Source organism: Hakea prostrata, chromosome 4 (genome assembly GCF_041222555.1).
Source record: "Hakea prostrata isolate BN-2017 chromosome 4, UWA_Hpros_2, whole genome shotgun sequence".
NCBI classification, from domain to species: domain Eukaryota; kingdom Viridiplantae; phylum Streptophyta; class Magnoliopsida; order Proteales; family Proteaceae; genus Hakea; species Hakea prostrata.
Window position 1 is genome coordinate 56,292,242 of NC_142603.1, and position 19,771 is coordinate 56,312,012.

Here is a 19,771-nt window from a genome sequence, read left to right on the forward strand (position 1 = left end):
AAAGAATTGAGTAAATCCTGACTTATATCAGTGTGACATAGCAGGCTCTTATTTATAATGATAATATGAAAGAAAGAATAAAGGAGTTCCTGATGTGGGACTAAATAAAACAAAGAACATAATAGACATAACTACCCTTATAACTTAATATTCTTGACTCGCACCACTCCCCCTCAAGTTGGTGCATAGATGTTTATCATGCCCAACTTGCTAATGATGATACTAAATAACTTGACACCCAAAACTCTCTGTTAACACATCAGTACACTAATTGTCAGAAGGTACAAAGGAAACCCAAATCATCCTAGACTCAATTTTCTCCTTGATAGAATGCCTGACACTCTCTACATGCTGTCTTGTCATGCTGAACTGGATTGTGGGTTATATTAATTCCTGATTTGCTGTCAGAGTACAACTATATAGGCTTTCCTAGGTGATGTAAACCCAGGTTTAGGGTTCACTTTCAGGACCTTGTACACTAGTTGTAGCAGCCAATTAGAAAGTTTATGGTTTCGACTAGGGCTGGTAGTTGTTCTAGGGTTTCTGATTTGGTAGTCTAAGGATGCTAATAAGGGTTTCTTAAGGGTTAGGATAGATCTGGGAAGTTGGGACAGAAATAGGTTAGTCTTAAAAAAATTTGGAAGTTTCAATTTTTTTACAACTACTCTATGAAGAAGATGAGTACCAGAAAATTTCAGATTAGGGTTTAAGGCTCGAAAGGGCTAAGGGCTTGGGGAATGTAGTCCTAGGCTTGGTGCAATCCTAGGAAAGGGATTTAAGAATCTAGAGGGGCTGGGGGAGTAGGGTTTTTAATGGGCTACTGCTGCTGCCTGTGCAGAAACAAGGGAAGAAAAGGGATGACCTGCGAGCTATAGGAGGTGACCTAGGGTGTAGGCAGAGGTGGGTGTGATTTGCGATCAGGAAGGGAGTAATTTTAAGGTCTGAAACCCAGGGGAAGGGGCTGGGATGGCTGCGGGCATAAGGGGAAGAAAGCTGGGGTTGGGGATGGGGGTTTAACTTGTATATTGAAGGGACTGCAGAAAACTCTTTGCAGGATGCTTGAATCAATGATTGAAGATCTCGAGGTTGAAGAACAATGCACAAAACCAGCCACAGGGTGTCCTCAAAGGATCCCACGCTTTCACAAGCCAATTCTCAAATTCTATTGTCATTCAAGCAATCAAATCCGAAAATAAGTTGCACTACTTATAGCTTGAAACAAAGGACTCTGACTCATACTGGGTTACCCTGACTATTAGGGTCCCATCACAACTTAACTTGGACTCTGAAAAAGGCATCTAATTACTAGACGATCTCAGCCCTTGGATTTGAGATCTCACTTAAGTCACCTAATGCTAATTAGATAAACTTAAGATTACAAACAAACTGGACCTAAAAAGGAAATAACTCTTCTAATTTAAGTTATCCTTAAAAGTAGGACTTCTTAAAAGGAAACAATGGTTTCCTAAATTAACAAAAGTCTCTGACTCTTTCCCATTGAAACTTTAAAAGAAATGACGTGACTCTTAAGACTTCTAAATAAAATAAATGTACTAGATTTCGATCTTCTTTATAGCTTGATCCAAGGGTAGGAATTGACCATTCTACCCCGAGGATGGATTCGGCCTCCCTAACTCACAACTGGGCTTGGGCCCCTTTTTTTTTGGGGGGGGGGGGGGGGGGGGGTGGTCCAACCCAGGGTACATCACCAGGTCTATCTCATGCTGCTGAAGAAGACCCTTTAACCATATCACCCCACAAATGCCTTGAGCCAAAGCTCTAAATTCTACTTCAGCATTTGACCGTGCAACTACAACCTGTTTTTTTCCTTCTCTATGACATTAGATTACCCCCCACATAAGCACAATAGCCTGATGTAGATCTCCTATCATTTGGACATCTGGCCTAATCTGCATCTGTACATGCTTCAACTCTAGGATGTCTATAGGAAGAAATTAAGATGCCTTTTCCTGGAGATGCTTTCAAGTACCTCAAGATCTGATATACTACATTAAGATGTGAAGAATAAGGATCATGCATGTACTGACTGACAAGGCCGACGGAAAAAAATTATATTTGGTCTAGTGTGGGACAAGTAAATCAACTTCTAACTAATTTTTGGTAGCTGGTTTTGTCAACTGGTTCTCCTTCCTTATCTTTCTAGTGTTGATTAGGCTCTACTCTACTCTTTGCAAGTCTACACCCTAGTATTCTAGTTTCTTCTAATAGGTCCAAGGTGTACTTTCTTTGTGTGAGAGAGAAGTAGAATAAGCTAACTCCAACTTGAGAAAGTACCTGAGCTTGCCCATGTCTTTTATCTCAAAACTCTGTCCCCAAGAAGGTCTTAAAGGCTGTAATTTCCTCCTCATTGCTTCCTGTGATGACAATATCGTCCACATACACAAGGAGTATTGTAGTATGTGATCCTTCCTGCTTGATAAATAGGGTATGATCTGTATTACTTTGCCTGTAGCCATAGACCATTGCCTTGTGAAAGCTTCCAAACCTTGCCTTAGGGGACTGCTTTAGTTCATATAAGACTCTTCTTAGTTTGTGTTATTTTGAGAAAGAATAAGGTGAAGAATGAGGGAGAAGAGAAGATGGAAGCCACGACTTAGTTATGGAGGCTCAGATTGAACTTATGAGCACTCCTCAAAATAACTTCACTATTTATAGGCTAATTTACAAGTCTATTCTATATAGGAAAGCATCAACCAATTTCGATTGGTATAAAACTCTTGATTACCGCCTCTTTTTCCTATCGAGAGTTGGTGCAAGGCACCAACTCTCGATGGATCTGTCATTTCCTAAATTGCCCTTTCCTAACACTCCCCCTCAAGCTGGAGCATATATATTACTCATGCCCAGCTTGTTACAAATATAGGTAACTCTTGTATTCCTTAGAGCTTTGGTGAACAAATCTGCGAGTTGTTCTCCAGTCCTCACATGCTTGGGGGATATTATGCCTTGTAGTAACTTCTCATGAACAAAGTGGCAATCAACTTCAATATGCTTGGTACGTTCATGAAAAACTGGATTTGATGCTATATAAATCGCAGCTTGATTATCACACCATAACTTCATTGGTGTGTCATCAATAATTCCTAATTCTTGGAGTAATTGTTCTATCCATACCATCTCGTATGTTACCTGTGCCATAGCACGATACTCGGATTCTGCGCTTGATCTTGCTACCACAGTTTGTTTCTTACTTTTCCATGATACAAGATTTCCTCCAATGAATGTGCAGAACCCTGTAGTCGATCTTCTATCAATAGGTGATCCAGCCCAATCAGCATCAGAGAATCCTTTTACATTTCTATGCCCATGATTAGTGTAAAGAAGTCCACGTCCTGGTGCTTTCTTAAGATACCTTAGAATTCGTATAACTACATCCCAATGTGATGTTCGTGGGGCAGACAAAAATTGACTCACAACACTGATTGGAAAGGCAATGTCAGGTCTAGTCACAGTCAGATAATTCAGCTTTCCAACAAGCCTTCTGTACTTCTCTGGATCATTAAGAATGGTTCCATCTTCTGGCATTAACTTTAAGTTACATTCCATGGGAGCGTCTATGGGTTTTGATCCCAACATTCCTGTTTCAGAAAGCAAATCTAGTACATACTTCCGTTGAGATAAGAAGATGCCCTTTGTTGATTGGGCAACTTCAACTCCTAGAAAATACTTTAACTTGCCCAAGTCTTTGGTCTGAAATTTCTCTTGCAAATAGGTCTTTAACCTATCAATTCTTGAAGTGTCATTTCCTGTAATGACAATATCATCAACATAAACTACAAGAAAGATTTTGCCTGCATCAGAGTTTTTAAAGAATACAAAGTGATCACTTTCACAACGAGTCATCCCAAATTCTATTACAACAATAGTGAATCGTTTAAACCATGCTCGAGGTGACTGCTTGAGACCATATAATGATTTGCGGAGGCGACAAACCTTATTCTTCTCCCCCTGAGCAACAAACCCAGGTGGTTGCTCCATATACACTTCCTCATGTAGATCTCCATGAAGGAAGGCATTCTTCACATCCAACTAAAACAAGGGCCAATGGTAGGTAGCGGCAAGAGAGATTAAAATGCGGATGGAAGTAAGCTTGGCTACAGGCGAAAAAATATCAACATAATCTACGCTATAAACTTGAGCATAGCCCTTGGCAACAAGACGAGCTTTCAGGCGAGCTAAAGAACCATCAGGATTAAACTTTCACAGTGAATATCCACCTACAACCAATAGCTTTCTTTCCTGAGGGTAAAGGCACAAGATCCCAAGTGTGATTGTCCTCTAAGGCTTGTAAATTCTTCATTCATTGCACTGACCCACCCAGGATTAGACAAGGCTTCAAGAACATTCTTAGGAATAGGATAAGTTTCTATAGTAGATAAAGCAGTAGAGAATCCAGGTGATAAAATAGAATATGAAATAAAGTTAGAGATGGGATACTGAACACAAGAACGAGTACCCTTCCGAAGAGCAATTGGAATATCAAGGTTAGATTTGGCAGGAACGTCCGCAGGATCAATAGACGAAGTCGGCACAGAGGTAAAGACTGTAGGTGCGAGGGGGGGAGCCGGTGGTTTTGGATGGCGCATGTATACTTTGGTGATGTCTAGCAGAGGTGGAGGTGAAGGAACTGTACCCTGTGGAAACACACTTTGAAAAATACATAGATCATCATTTAGGTCAGTTAAACTACGAGATTCAGTAGAAAAAGGAGTGGACTCAAAAAATGACACATCTACTGTAACAAAATATCTTCGTAAGTCAGAAAAATAACAACGATATCCCTTTTGAGTGCGAGAGTACCCAAAAAAATACACTTAAGTGCACGAGGATCAAGTTTAGAGATCCCTGGGCGATGATTACGAATGTAACATACACAACCAAATACGCGAGGAGGCAAAGAAAATAAAGGAGATGAAGGAAATAAGAGAGAATGAGGAATGCCACCTTTTAAGACAGATGAAAGCATCCTGTTGATAAGATAACAAGCAGTTGAAACTGCATCAGCCCAAAAGGATTTAGGAACCTTCATCTCAAATAAGAGAGAACGGGTGACCTCCAATAAGTGTCTATTTTTTCTTTCTGCAACCCCATTTTGTTGAGGAGTATCAACACAGGAGGATTGGTGAAGAATCCCATTAGAAGCCATAAATTTACAAAAAGGATCAGAGAAATATTCTTTGGCATTATCACTACGAAAAGTATGAATAGGAACACCAAATTGAGCACGAATTTCAATAACAAAATTGTAAAATATGTCAAATAATTCTGAACAATTTTTCATTAAATAAAGCCAAGTGACTCTTGAAAAGTCATCCACAAATGTAACAAAGTATCTGTAACCTGAAGTAGAACTAACAGGACAGGGTCCCCACACATCAGAATGAACTAGAGAGAAAGGGTGATCCGATCTGTTATTTATACGAAGAGGAAAACTCACACGATGAAGTTTTCCAAATTGACAAGACTCACAGTCCAACTAAGAAAGAGAATGAAAACTTTTATCTACCAATTTTAGGTCTTCTATATTCTGTTGGAGTAGCAAGAAGTTCGCCATCTTCACTGTTCAATTTTAAGTTTAGCTCCATAGGACAATTGATGGGTTTGGATCCAAGTAGACCTGCATCATTAAGCATCTCCAAGGTATATTTCCTTTGAGAAAGGAAGATACCTTTAGTTGACCGAGCAACCTCAATGCCAAGAAAGAATTTGATAGTGCCCAAGTCTTTGATATGAAAGCGACTATGAAGAAACAATTTCAAAGCATTGATGGCAACTTGATCGTTTCCAGTAATAATTATATCGTCCACATAAACCAAAACAATAGTGATGCTAGACCCACTGGAAGATACAAACAAAGAATAATCAGCTAATGATTGTTTGAATCCAGCAAGTTGTAGAGCAGAAGTGAACTTGGAAAACCAATTGCGAGAAGCATGTTTTAAAACATATATGGACTTGTGAAGATGACAAACCAGATTATTCTCCCCCTTTCGGGAAAAACTAGGTGGCAAAGACATGTAAACTTCCTCATCTAGATCACCCTGAAGAAAAGCATTGTTAACATCCATTTGATAAAGCGGCCAACCTTTAATTGAAGCAATAGCAAGGAGGCATCGCACAATGACTAATTTCTCAACAGGGGAAAATGTTTCTTAGTAGTCAACACCTTCAATTTAAGTAAAGCCTTTGGCAACCAAACGAGCTTTGTAGCGTTCAATAGAACCATCAGCTCGATATTTAATTTTGTATACCCATTTACATTGGATAGCGACCTTGCCAGGGGGAAGAGGTTGCAAGCACCAAGTATGGTTTAGCTCAAGAGCCTTAATCTCATCAACCATTGCAGCACACCATTTGGGATTGTGGGAAGCCTCAACAAAGGAACGAGGTTCAGAATCATTAGAAATACTAGAAAGGAAAGCACGGTGAGTAGGGGAAAAAGCTGAATACGAAAGGTAATTATTAAGAGGATAAGGGCAAGAAGGAAGAGAAGCAACATTGCACTGATAGTTGTGGAGGTGAGGAGGAGGGCGAGTAGGACGAGTACTACAACGAAGAGGGACGCTAGGATCATCAGAGTGTGATTCTAGTAAAGAGGGGGGTGGGGTAGGAGGAGGAGGGGATACTGGATCATCAATTGCAGAACAAGGAAGGACAGGTGGAGAAGAGGTGTGGGGAGAAGGAACGGATTGAGGGAAGGAAGCATACTGGTATGGAAATATCGTCTCATGAAATATGACATCCCTACTAGTGAATATCTTACGAGTGATAGGGTTATAAATACGATATGCCTTTTGCCCATATGGATACCCAACAAAAATGCCTGGAATAGCACGTGGAGAAAACTTAGATTGATGAGGAGTTAAATTCTTAGCATAACATAAACAACCAAAAACACGAAGATGAGAATACTTAGGTGAAACACCAGTCACAAGCTCATTTGGGGTTTTCCCCTTTAACAAGGGGGTAAGGAGACGATTAATGAGATAAACAGCAGTCTGAACACATTCCCCCCAAAAGTTAAAAGGTAGATGTGCTTGAAAACGTAAAGCTCGAGCAACCTCAAGGATATGTCGATGTTTACGTTCAGCAACTCCATTTTGTTGAGGAGTAGCAACACAACTACGTTCATGAATTATGCCTAACTCATTAAAGTAAGAAGAGAGAGAGAGAAACTCAAGACCATTATCACTACGAAATTTCTTGACAAGGCAATTAAATTGTGTTTTTACCATGACAATGAAAATTTTTAAGAAGACATTGAGTTGCAGACTTGTGACACATAAGAAAAACCCAAGTACAGCGAGAATAATCATCAACAATGGTAAGAAAGTAATGAGCACCAGAAAATGAAGCAATAGAAAAATCACCCCATATGTCACAATGTAAAAGAGAAAAAGGACAATTGCTCGATTCAACATGCACTGGAAAAGGTAAACGTGATTGTTTAGCAAGAGGACAAATATCACAATGTCGAGGTGAAATGGTAACATCAAAAACACTTTGAGATAAAAAATTGTGAGGAAAATAAGACGGATGCCCTAAGCGCCAATGTCACATGTCAAAATTATGTGAAGTGTTGGAAACAAAGGAAGCAAAATGACCATGAGCACGATAAAAGTAGAGACCAACATGCTTTTCACCAATCCCAATCACCCGTTTCGTGGTGAGTTCCTGAAAAACACAAAAATCAGGAAAGAAAATAACAACAAAATGTAGAGATTTGGTGAGTTGACTGATAGACAATAAATTATAATGAAAATCAGGAACATAAAACACTTCATGAAGGTGAATAGAAGAAGATAAGTGAGCAGTCCCTTTGTGAGTCACTGGGACAGATGTACCATTGGGTAGACGAATAGGTCTAGAATGAGCATAAGGTAAAACATTATTTAAAAGATGCAAAGAGTGGGTTATATGATTGGTGGCACCTGTATCAATGATCCAATGAGATGAAGAAATTGAGGAACAACAAATAGACTCACCAGATAGATTAGCAGAAGGTTGAGGGCTTCCAGTATTGACAAATTGCATAAACTGTTGGTACTGCTCAGCTGTGAGAGATGGGTTAGAGCTAGGAGCCATTGTAGAAGTTGCAAAACTGGATGAAGAAGAACCTGAATCTGGCACTTTAGGAGGAAAACCATGAACTTTATAATGAGCCTTCAAGTGCCCTTCACGTCCACAATGATCACACTTAGGTCTTGATCGATGAGTGCCAGAAGAATGACTCGCATGGCTAGAATTAATGCGAGTAGCGGCAAGGGCAGCGGCATCAGGATGAGTAGGTACAGAATGAGTAATCCGCAATTTGCGTTGTCGCTCTTCTTGAAGAACCATAGAAAACACTTTATTGATTTTTGGAAGAGGTTCTGACCAATTGTCGCTCTTCTTGAAGAACCATAAAAAACACTTTATTGATTTTTGGAAGAGGTTCTGGGTCAAAATCTGACAGCTAATAATAGAATAGCTATCATTAAGGCCCATTAAGAATTCAAATACCTTCTCTGCTTGCTGTAATGTTGTCAATTCCTTTAAGGCCCCACAAGAGCATTGTGGAATAATAGAAAGTGAAGCCAACTCATCCCAAAGAGCTTTCAATTTATTAAAGTAAACTAAAACAGAAGACTGACCTTGAGCGTGATTACTAATAGTCCGTTTCAAGTGATATATGCAAGTGGCATTCCCTTCAGAGAAACGCTCCGCCAAATCATTCCAAAGATTATAGGTCGTATCAATAAAAGCTACTGAAGATAAGATCTCTGGAAAAATAACATTAAGGATCCAAGATAAGACCATATCATTGCATCTAATCCAAGCATCGGCTGCGGAAGGTGGGGATGAAGGTTTAGATAAGGTGCCAGTGATAAAACCAACTTTATTCTTTGCAGAGAGAGCCATCCGCACAGCCCGTCGCCAAGTGTGATAATTATCGCCAGTGAGGACTTGAGTGACCAGAGTGATGCCTGGATTGTCAGAAGGATGAAGATAATAATGTGAATGATAACCACTGGAGTCAATGGTAGACGTCGAAGCATCCAAAGAACACGCAGTAGAGGATATCTCCTCGAATAGATACAACCCCCCAGACATACGGCCTCTACCAAGCATCTTCTTCGTCGTAAGATCCTGAAATAGACAATATCCAGGAAAGAATTTCACCAAACAGTTATTAGTGGAGGTAAATTTATGAACAGATAATAAGTTAAATGGCAAATTCGGTACGTAAAGAACTGAGGGTAGGATAATGGATGGAGTGAGTTGAACTGTACCCACTCCTTTAACATTGATATGAGAGCCATCAGCAAGTGTAACCAAAGAGGATGATGGAACAAAAGAGGAAAAATACCTGTAGCCCCGATCATATGATCAGAAGCTCCTGAATCAATGATCCATGGGCAAGATGTGGTTGAAAGGCAAGCAGTAGCATTACCTGTCTGAACAAGGGTGGCAGCGGCTGAATGTGGTTGAGTGGCTTGAAACTGAGTGAAACGAATATAATCTGCATTAGTCATGTTTACAGTCTTACCCTCAGGATGAACGGTAGTAGTTGGAGATGCTGATTCAGAGGTGATGATTGCATTCGCCATGTGTGGGGGCTTCCCATGAAGCTTCCAACAATATCGTTGAATATGTCCTGAACGACCACAATGATGACAAGTCTTAACTTGTCCTGTACTGTCAGTAGAGTTGTGTGAACCTAGATATTTTCCAATATTATTTCCTCGAGTTCGTCCTATATTCTGTCCACCAGGGGCATGTCCTCTAGAAGTGCCTCGAGAAACTGTTGCTAAAGCTGAATTTTCTGTAAAGTTATTGGTACTCTCCCTTGCAACACGAAGAACTCTTGAAAATGTGTCAGCTAACGTAGGTACTTGATCACTACCAAGAATCTGTGCTCTAACTGCCTCAAACTCCTTTCCAAGACCTCCCAAAAAACCAATAACAGCTAATTGCTCTCTTTGATTTTGCATATTTTTGATATCAGAGGAGATAGGTAGAATAGAGTTTAGTTCTTCATACATTCTTTTAAAATCTGCAAAATATTGGGTAATATCTCTACCTTTCCTATCTACTCGATAAAATTCCTGAGACAATTCGTAGATTCTAGCCAGATTATTCTGACTAGAATACAACACATTCAAATACTCCCATAATTCCTTCACAGTTTGTAAGTGAGTAACCAAATCTATAATATTATCGGCCAAGGAATTAAACATCTTCCCAAGTATTCGTGCATCAACAATTGCCCAAGTATCATCATCTTTAGGTACAGTCTTAGTCAAATGATCTATTTGTCCCGTCCAGTAAGAACAATTTTAACTATAGCCCTCCATTGGTTGAAATTTGATACACCCTCCAATTTCTTCTCAATTAACCGATGAGAGGGTGAAGAAATAATTTCAGTCATGGTATTTTTACTTGAAGTTTCTCCCATATCCAACACAATTAAAATCAAATCCCAGAAATCAGAAATCAGAATTAGAATCATAATAAATTCCAGAATCATAATTATTCCCAGATTAATCCCAGAATCAGATTAATCTCATAACTATAAATAAACCAATACCAATTGAACTTGGACCACTTGAACCAACCGAACCAAAAAATACCAATACCTATACCGATCGAACTAGAGAACTTGAGAACTTGCTCACGGCAAGTTACTCTTCTCTTTTTGGAAGACTCTCTCTCTCTCTCTCTCACTCTCTCTTTCTGATCTAAAGCAACGATCGGAAATGAAAAATCACAGCACAGTTTATGATCTAAAGTAGTGTTGCAGGTCACTCTTCTCTTTCTCTCTCTCTCTCTCTCTCTCTTTCTCTGATCTAAAACGGTGTCGGAAGCAAAAAATCAAAGCACCAGCGACTACTCCGGCGGCTGCTTCTTCTCCAAAGAATGGTTATTCTCTCAACTCTAAACAGATCGAGAGTGAGGAGGACTACAGACACTCTTCCTCAGCCCCAAATCACAAAACGAAAAATATCTCAGATCAAGCGCAGTTTATTCGTACCTGAAAAAATTCAGATCTGACACCAAAGCTGGGCATTCTTCTTGCACCGATCTTCAATACCAATCACCAAAGTAATGGCAGCATAAGAAGCTGCATCAATCTTTAGATAAAAATCACCAACAAGTGCAGCGTACGGTGTTGCATCCCTTTAATTTCTGGAAACGACTCTCACACCAGGTTCAATTTCTTTCCCTTCTATAGAATCAACTGTTAGCTCTGATACCATGTTATTTTGAGAAAGAATAAGGTGAAGAATGAGGGAGAAGAGAAGATGGAAGCCACGATTTAGTTGTGGAGGCTCAGATTGAACTTATGAGCACTCCTCAAAATAACTTCACTATTTATAGGCTAATTTACAAGTCTATTCTATATAGGAAAGCATCAACCAATTTCGATTGGTATAAAACTCTTGATTACCGCCTCTTTTTCCTATCTAGAGTTGGTGCAAGGCACCAACTCTCGATGGATCTGTCATTTCCCAAATTGCCATTTCCCAAATTGCCATTTCCTAACAATTTGCATACCTTCCCATGGTTCTCTAGACTAGAATAGCTAGGGGGCACATCCATATATACTTCTTCCTACAGCTCTCCATGTAGGAAAACATTCTTTACATCTAATTGTTGAAGACTCCATCCTTGGTCTACAACACATGAAAGAACTGTCCGAACAATATTCATCTTGGCAACAGGGGCAAACATGATGTATCTTGGGTTGGAGCCCCCTAAAAAGGTCCCAAGCCCAACTGTGAGTTAGGGAGGCCAAATCCATCCTAGGCCTAGAATGATCAATTCCTACCCCCGGATTGAGCTATAAGGAAGACCGAAATCCTATACATTAGTTTATTTAGAAGTCTTCTTAAGAGTCAAGTAATTTCTTTTGAAGTTTTAATTGGAAAGAGTCATAGAGTTGTGTTATTTAAGAAAGCATTGTTTCCTTTTTAAGAAGCCCTACTTTTAAGGATAACTTAATTAGGCAGAGTTATTTCCTTTTTAGGTCCAGTTTGGTTGTAATCTTAAGTTATCTAATTAGCGTTAGATGACTCAAGTTAGATCTCAGATCCAAGGGCAGAGATTGCCTGGTAATTAGATACCTTTTTTGGAGTCAAAGTTAAGTTGTGATGGGACCCTAACAATCAAGGTAACTCAGTATAAGTCGGAGTCCTTTGTTTCAGGCTATAAATAGCTTTTCTAGTGTAAGTATTTTCAGATTTGATTGCTTGAATGAAAATAGAGTTTGAGAATATTGGCTTGTGAAAGTCGTGGGATCTTTAGAGGACACCCTGTGGCTGATTTTGTGTATTGTTCTTCAATCATCAATTCAAGCATTCTACAAAGAGTTTTTTTGTAGTCCCTTCAATATACAAGTAAGTTAAACCCCATCGCCAACCCCAACCTTCTTCCCCTTTCCTTCCCTTGTTTCTGCATAGGCAGCAGCAGTAGCCCATTAAAACCCTAGTCCCCCAGCCCCTCTAGACTCCTACATCTCTTTCCTAGGATCGCACCAAGCCTAGAACTGCCTTCCCCAAGCCCTTTGCCCTTTCCAACCCTTCAACCCTAATCTGAAAATTTCTGCTACTCATCTTCTTCATAGAATGTTGCAGAAAATTTGAACTTCCATGTTTTTTTTAAGACTTGTCTATTTCTGTCCAACTTCCCAGATCTATCCTAACCCTTAAGAAACCCTTATTAGCTTCTTCAAACTACCAAATCAGAAACCCTAGACCAACTACCAGCCCTATCTGAAACCCTAAAACTTTCTAATTGGCTTCTGCAAGCGTGCAACTAGTGTACTAGGCTTGAAAGTGAACCCTAAACCTGGGTTTACATCAAAACGTCTCCCAGTAGTCAATGCCATAAGTTCGAGTAAAGCCCTTGGCTACTAGTCTTGCCTTGTATCTCTCAATGGTTCCATCTGCTTTCTCTTTTATTACAAACACCCATTTGTACCCAATAGTCTTCTTCCCTGCAAGCAAAGATACCGAATCCCACGTCTTATTTTTTCCCAGAGCTTGCATTTCCTCGTTCATAGCTTTTTTGCAGTTTGAGTGAAACATTGCCTCTTGCCATGAGTTAGGGATAGAGGTGGAAGACAAAGAAGAAATAAAGCTTTAAAATTCTGGGGTAGGGATTGATATGACACATGGTTAGAAATATAGTGTTTGGTGCAGGTGCGAGGTTGTTTTCTTGATGCAATAGGAAAATCAAGATCCGATACAGACTCACCAGGATGAGTTGTTGTTTTAAGACTAGGATCTGGTGCTTCCAATTGATGTGGCTCAAAGGGGCGAACTTTCTGGTTCCTTTGGTAGGTTTTAAGAAGAGGTTTAAATTCCCCTTGCACATCAGCCACCAATTATTCCTGTTTAGTCACTCCATCTTCTAATGGAAAATTTGCCAAAGGAGACTCAACATTAGGAACTTCAGGAGGAATCTCAAGGAACACTGGAGCTTCTTCACTAGTACTCTCCCATTGAAGAAGAGTAGGGGGAAAAAAAGGAACTTATTCTTGAAAAACATCATCTGCAGACACAAAAAACCTATAAAACCTAGGATGGTAACATTTGTACCACTTTTGCATAAGGGGATAACCCAAGAATATACACCATAACTGCGAGGGTCAAGCTTATTATGACTATGATGGTTGTGAACGAATGCAATACATCAAAAAACCTTAGGGGGAACAATAAAGTTGGTTGTTCCTAAGAGAACCTCAAGAGGACAGTGCTAGTTTAAGACACTACAGTGCATCCTATTAATGAGATAGTTGGTGGTTTGAACCGCATCACACAAAAACCGAGGGGGCACATTCATAGTAAACATAAGAGATTGTCCCACCTCCAAAAGATGCCTATTTTTTGTGCTCTGCGACCCCATTTTGGAGAGGTGTATCTACACAATTGGTTTGATGGATAATCCCATGATCAGAATAGTAAGAGGGAAAATCACCACTTGAATATTTAGTCACGTTGTTTGTCCAAAGGATTTTTATTATAGCCCCCAAACTGGGTCTTAACCATATTGTGGGAATTTTGGAAACAGGAAAACACATTACTTTTTTGGTGTAAGAGATAAAACTAGGTAGTTCTAGTGCAACAATCAATGAATGTAACAAACCAACGATGGCTAGAGATGGACACAGTCCGAGAAGGACCTCACAAATCGGAATGAATAACAGAATAAGAAACTTTTCTTCTATTATCAGAAATAGGGGAAATATGTCTAGTTTGCTTGGCCAAAATACAAGTATCACAACAAAATCATTCAAGTTACACCTTTTACTAAATCAGGAAATAATTTAGACAAAACTATAAGTGAAGTGTGGCTAAGACGATTGTGCCACTGTAACAAAGACACTAATGCATGAGAAGATGATGTAGAAACTGTAGAAAGAATTGATGGAGAACTGCCCAATAAGTAGAGCTCCCCCTTCTGTTTACCACTGCCAATTGTACGCCCCATTTCCAGGTCCTAAAAAACACAATGAGATGGGAAGAAGGTTATTTTGCAGTCCATATCATTTTTTAGACTCTTAATGGACAGTAAATTAGCCAACAATTCAGGAACATGCAAAATAAAAAAAGGGTGAGATTAGATGAACAGATGATGGAGCCCTTTTTGGAATTACGAGATAGGGAGCCATCAGTTGTTCGAACATACTGAGCAAAAGGAATAGAAGAATAAGTGTGAAACAAAGAAGGTGAGCTTGTCATGTGGTCGGTTGCCCCAGAGTTAATTATCTAGGAGGGATAAATATAATTGACACTGTGACAAGAGAAAATAACTGTAGGAGGCTGGGAAGCAAAGGTAGAGGTAACGGTAGATGCTATACTTGCGCTGGTGGTCAACTCGGAAGATGATCCATCAAGCTTAGTCATCAGCTGACGAAAGAGATTTTGAATCTTGTTTGAGGAAATAGGTGCTGGAGTACTCTTGATGTTTGGAATAGCTTGATTTGTTGATGTAGGATTGCTACCCCTACTTCAACTCTTACCTCCTCCATGGGAACTTGCTGGACGTCCATGTAACCAGGAGGACCGCACCAGAACCGAGACGACCACCGGAGACCGCGAGAAGCCAGGCCAACCGGAGCCCACCGGGGAAGGCCCAGGAAAACGGTTAGCCATGAGCCAACACACAGGGCCGAGAAACAGCCAAGAGACAAGCACCCAATGGAAACCAAACGAGGAGAGAACAATATATAACACATTAAAACCATAAGCGAGGAAGAGAACAAGGTAATAACAAAAACCAAGGCAAAAAGAAAACAGTACAAAACACAAAACAAAGCACAAGAAACATCAGAGTACAACTAACCAGAAAGAAGAAAGCAACCGGAAGTCAAAGCAAACCAAGCAGCAGGGGAGATGAGCTTCGAGTTGAGAGGCAGGGGCAGGCTGGCGATCCAATTGGAAAGGGCCGCGGGGCGAGTGGGGGAGGGCGGTGGCGGGCGGGCGGTGGGGTGGCGGTCCGGCGGTTCCCTCTCGCGTCTCGCCCGTCTCGCCGGGACCGAGTTCTCCGGTCTCGGGGATCTCGCGGTCTCCCCGCATGTAACTTCCAACACTTATTCTTCGTATAACGTTCCTTCCTACAATATTCACACTTCATAGGGGGCCGAGAATCACGAGAACTGGGCTTAGGATTACCATAACCAACCGCTAATGTTGACCTTTAAGGAGTCTATGTATGCACCATAGCTATCCACCAACTGTCCTCTATGTCCACCATGGCATAGGCTTGCTCTAGGGAGGGAAAAGGCTCATGGGAAAGGATGTGTCCTTGAATCTGATCTACTCTATGTTTATTATTCTTGCTAGAAAGTCATAGACTTGAAGCTTGTCCTCGCACTTTTGATAGGCAATAGCATCTTCAACATTCTTTGGTGCAAATCTTCCATAGAAATCCAAGGTCTGGTAGTATCCTCGAAGTGCATTGTAATACTGAGAGGGAGTAAGGTCTTTCTGTTGCAACTGATGAATCTTCCGTCTGATTTCAAAGCATTGTGCATCATTACCTACTCTGGAGTATGTATCTTCAGTAACCTTCCAAATAATAGCAGCATCTGGAAGGAGATAGCTCTTTGCTATGCTTGGTTCGATGGATTAAGAAGAAATCCCACGATCAAACATTCATTTATATACCACTTGGTAAATTGCGGACTAGGAGAGTAAAGCTTGATAGAAGTCCCATCAAGATGGCCAGTAAGACCACAAGCACCAACTGCTAAAGAGACAGAACGAGACCATCGAAGATAATTGGTCCCGTTGAGCTAATTGTAGTCGTCTAATGTGGATAAAACTTACAATCCCGAGGAAGTGGGAAATTCATTAGAGACACCAGAAGAAGAGATGGGTGTAGTAGGATCAGCCATCACAGGAACCAACAATCAAAAAATAATTTTTATAGTAGGAGAAAATCACTCCCCACCTCAAAAGGTCATAAATTAAATTTTTTTGGAGAAGGAAAAAAATTTCTGATCATTAGAGAGGGAGTTGCAGGGTTTAAAAGGTGTCGGCTAGGTGTTGCGACTCTCCTAGAGGGGTCGCATGACTTAGGTGATACATCTAGGAGGATTGCAGAGCTAAAAAAGGAATTGCAAGAGGCCAAAAAACAGAGATCGATGCCACTAAGGACAGTGCAGGTTGCAGCAATGGCCCTTAGAGGAAATAGCAGGTGGTTCTAGGTTTATTGGTGAGAGTTGATGGGGGCCTAGGATGATCGCGTATGTGATTTGAACATCCGATGCCTATCGTTTTTGGTTTCTGAGTGGTTTCAGATTGCTGGTGATGAAAAAACAGGAGCATGTGGTCCCAGAACCTGGCAGAACCTTTGTGCTTTGGTTCTAGGCCACCATAAGGGGTGGTTTTTGACCAACAGATGGAGGCAATGGGTTTTAGGAGGTGGCCGAGGGGGTGGAAGGGTCAAAAGGTGATGGAGGCAGTTTGTGCTGTACAGTGGTGATGGTCTTTAGGTGGCAGTGGCTTGTGGTGGTGGTGATTTTCAGATCAAAGGTGGCTCTGATACTATGTTGAAAGAATTGAGTAAATCCTGACTTATATCAGTGTGACATAGCAGGCTCTTATTTATAATGATAACATGAAAGAAAGAATACAAGAGTACCCGATGTGGGACTAAATAAAACAAAGAACAATAATTGACAGAACTACCTTTATAACTTAATACTCTTGACTCAACACTGCTCATGCAACAGTAACATGAACGGCAACACTAGGAGATAATTCTTCATGTTTGGTGGGTCCAACTCCAGCTTACAACGAGATGGATTGATTATTCATATTTTGTGGGCCCATGTGCAGCTTGCAAGGTTATAAAATAGAAGATGCTGATTCGTCTAGGAGTTTTAGAAATGATCTAGGATTCTGTTATTTATCTGTTGGGATAGTTATGCAAGTAGAATTTTAGTTTGGATAGGTTACATAGGAACAATTTTAGTTAATTTATATCGTTAGTCCTAGTTTTACTGCAATCTGTTTCTTTAATTATTTAAATCCTTGTATTTAGCTTGAAGAATGGAGGAATAAGATATGAATTAAGTATTGTATGTGCTTTGTACTCTTCCCTCCCCCCCCCCCCTTCTTTTTTTTTCTTTCTTTTCTTGTCTTCTTATGATTCTTCTTCTCCCTCTTTCTCTACTATCAGTCTGATTCTTGTCAAGTTTCCCCTTCCTTCTCTATTTTGTCCCTCATTAGGGGGCCATGCCCAGACACATCGCTTGGGTGCCTTGAAATTACAGTATTACACTTAGATAAAATGGTAATTTCATGGCACAGTGGGTGCTTTATTTCCCTGGGTCTGGCCTGTGGCCCCTCTACACGAATTGTGGGAATCTTTTTCCTCTTTTTTGCTTCCATGCAAATGATATCAAATATTGCATGGATCAGTAAATGCTCATAATCCTTGAGGTTATTACTTCACCAGGTTTTTTATGTATCCAACCCCCAACGCCCCACCCACTAAAAAAAAGAAAAGAAGATAGATTAGAGAGTCCATCTTTTGCTTTCTGGATTCAGGCATGCCTGCAGTGTATGGATATGTGGCAATAACTGATTTCTGGTTGCTAGTGTTGCCAACTTTAATTTTTGCCTTTAGACACCAGGTAAAAGGGATTTATGAGTTTCATATTTTACATGAATCTCATTGTCAAGATATCAGTTGAAATAGCATCTGACACTTCATCTGTAAAAATATACTCAGTACTGTCTTAACCAAAAGATTCTGAAAAAAAATAGTGCTCATTAAATTGTCAAGAATTTCATTTTGTTCCACACATGCTTCTGAATGCTAATTGGATGTAAACAAATTGTGGGCCCTAGACTATCTACGTATAGTTCTTTGTCTGATAGGTGCTTCAATGATGATGAGGATATGATTCATGCACTCTGCACCTGTGTTGGTGCTGTTTACATTCTTACAGAAACCTTTGCAACACTGTTAAACTCCATAAACGCTATTACGCTGGGTGCAAGGTTTCAAAGTAAGAAACATATGCATGAGAGAAGTTTAAGTCAAATATTTATTCTGGAAGGTGGTGTGACGAATTACTCTCTCTTTTGTTAAAAAGAGCATCCCAGGACATGTGGCTCTTGCTACTGTAGGGTCTCTGAGAGACTTATGTATGCAGCCTTATGCACTGCTTCACACATGCTGTTTCAAAGTTTCAAACCCACAAGTAACAGGTTGCAATAGCAAAAGCTCAACTGTTGCACTGAGGTTCTCCAATTGTAGTTTTTCTTTTGTTGGAACTGATAAACTTTTAATCCACTAATTTTCTAATTTACATGGTTAGAAACATAATGTGATGAGCTTATGGTATGAAGTCATTATCCAACTTCTCCTGTCTTTGATATCTGAGTGGAACTTTCAGATTTTAAAGTTTCCTTTTGTTTCTTTGGCAGACCACTGCTGCAGATGCCCTTTCAAAGTTCTATTACCCTCCAGTTGCAGCGGTTACTATTTCGTACCCAAAGGAAGCAATTAGGGAGGAATGCTTGATAGATGGTGAGCTTAAAGGATTTGGCCAATTGCATCCACGCAGTCAGAGTGTCGATACATTAGGTAAGTACTCCTTTCATGTACCTAGTTACAATCAAGGTTACGTAACATTTGCTTCAACTTTCAGCAAATAGTTTGTGGAAGCTGGGAACCTGACAGAAAACAAGGGTTCTGTCCATTGTGGTGCAGGAACAATTTATAGCTCATCACTTTTTGCTAACCGAGCACCTCCTGGAAGGGTTCTACTTCTGAACTTTATTGGTGGAGCTACAAATCCTGGAATTATGTCCAAGGTATTCGAACTTAATTAAGTTTTTTAAGATTTGGTTGGAGAAGATAATTAAAAAAATGATTTCAGCCTGCTGTTTAACTTTTGAGGTAACATAAAAGATTCTTAGATCAGAGATTGGTATTTCTTTTTGATAAACATGTCAGGAGGCATATGTGCCCTACCTGTGAATAGTTTTCTTAGCCTGTCTCTTCTGTCTCATATAGTGCCCATCTGTTCCCAAATCCATCCCACCTAAGTGCATTACCGTTGGTGTGTTATCTTCTGGACTATTCATCCTCATTTCAGTCTCTGTGCCCCTGCTGATGATTGAAGTACTTAATGCCAAATTGTTTCAATCAGTGAGGCTCTTTGTCACCCTAAATTGCGGTTTTGGGGTGGTCAATTCAGATACCAAGTCCAATGCTAGGCCACTGATTTGATCATCTGTATAGT

General features: G+C 40.1%; 1 protein-coding gene across 1 annotated transcript in view; it reads left to right on the forward strand.

Moving 5' to 3' along the window:
- Nucleotides 1-19,771, forward strand: part of LOC149019775 (Flavin containing amine oxidoreductase family) — a 49,342-nt gene that overhangs the window by 27,979 nt on the left and 1,592 nt on the right. The window contains exons 7-8 of the mRNA XM_089153762.1: nt 18,951-19,110; nt 19,237-19,340. Of these exons, the coding sequence (XP_089009888.1) occupies nt 18,951-19,110; nt 19,237-19,340 (264 nt within the window). The remainder of the gene's footprint in view (nt 1-18,950; nt 19,111-19,236; nt 19,341-19,771) is intronic.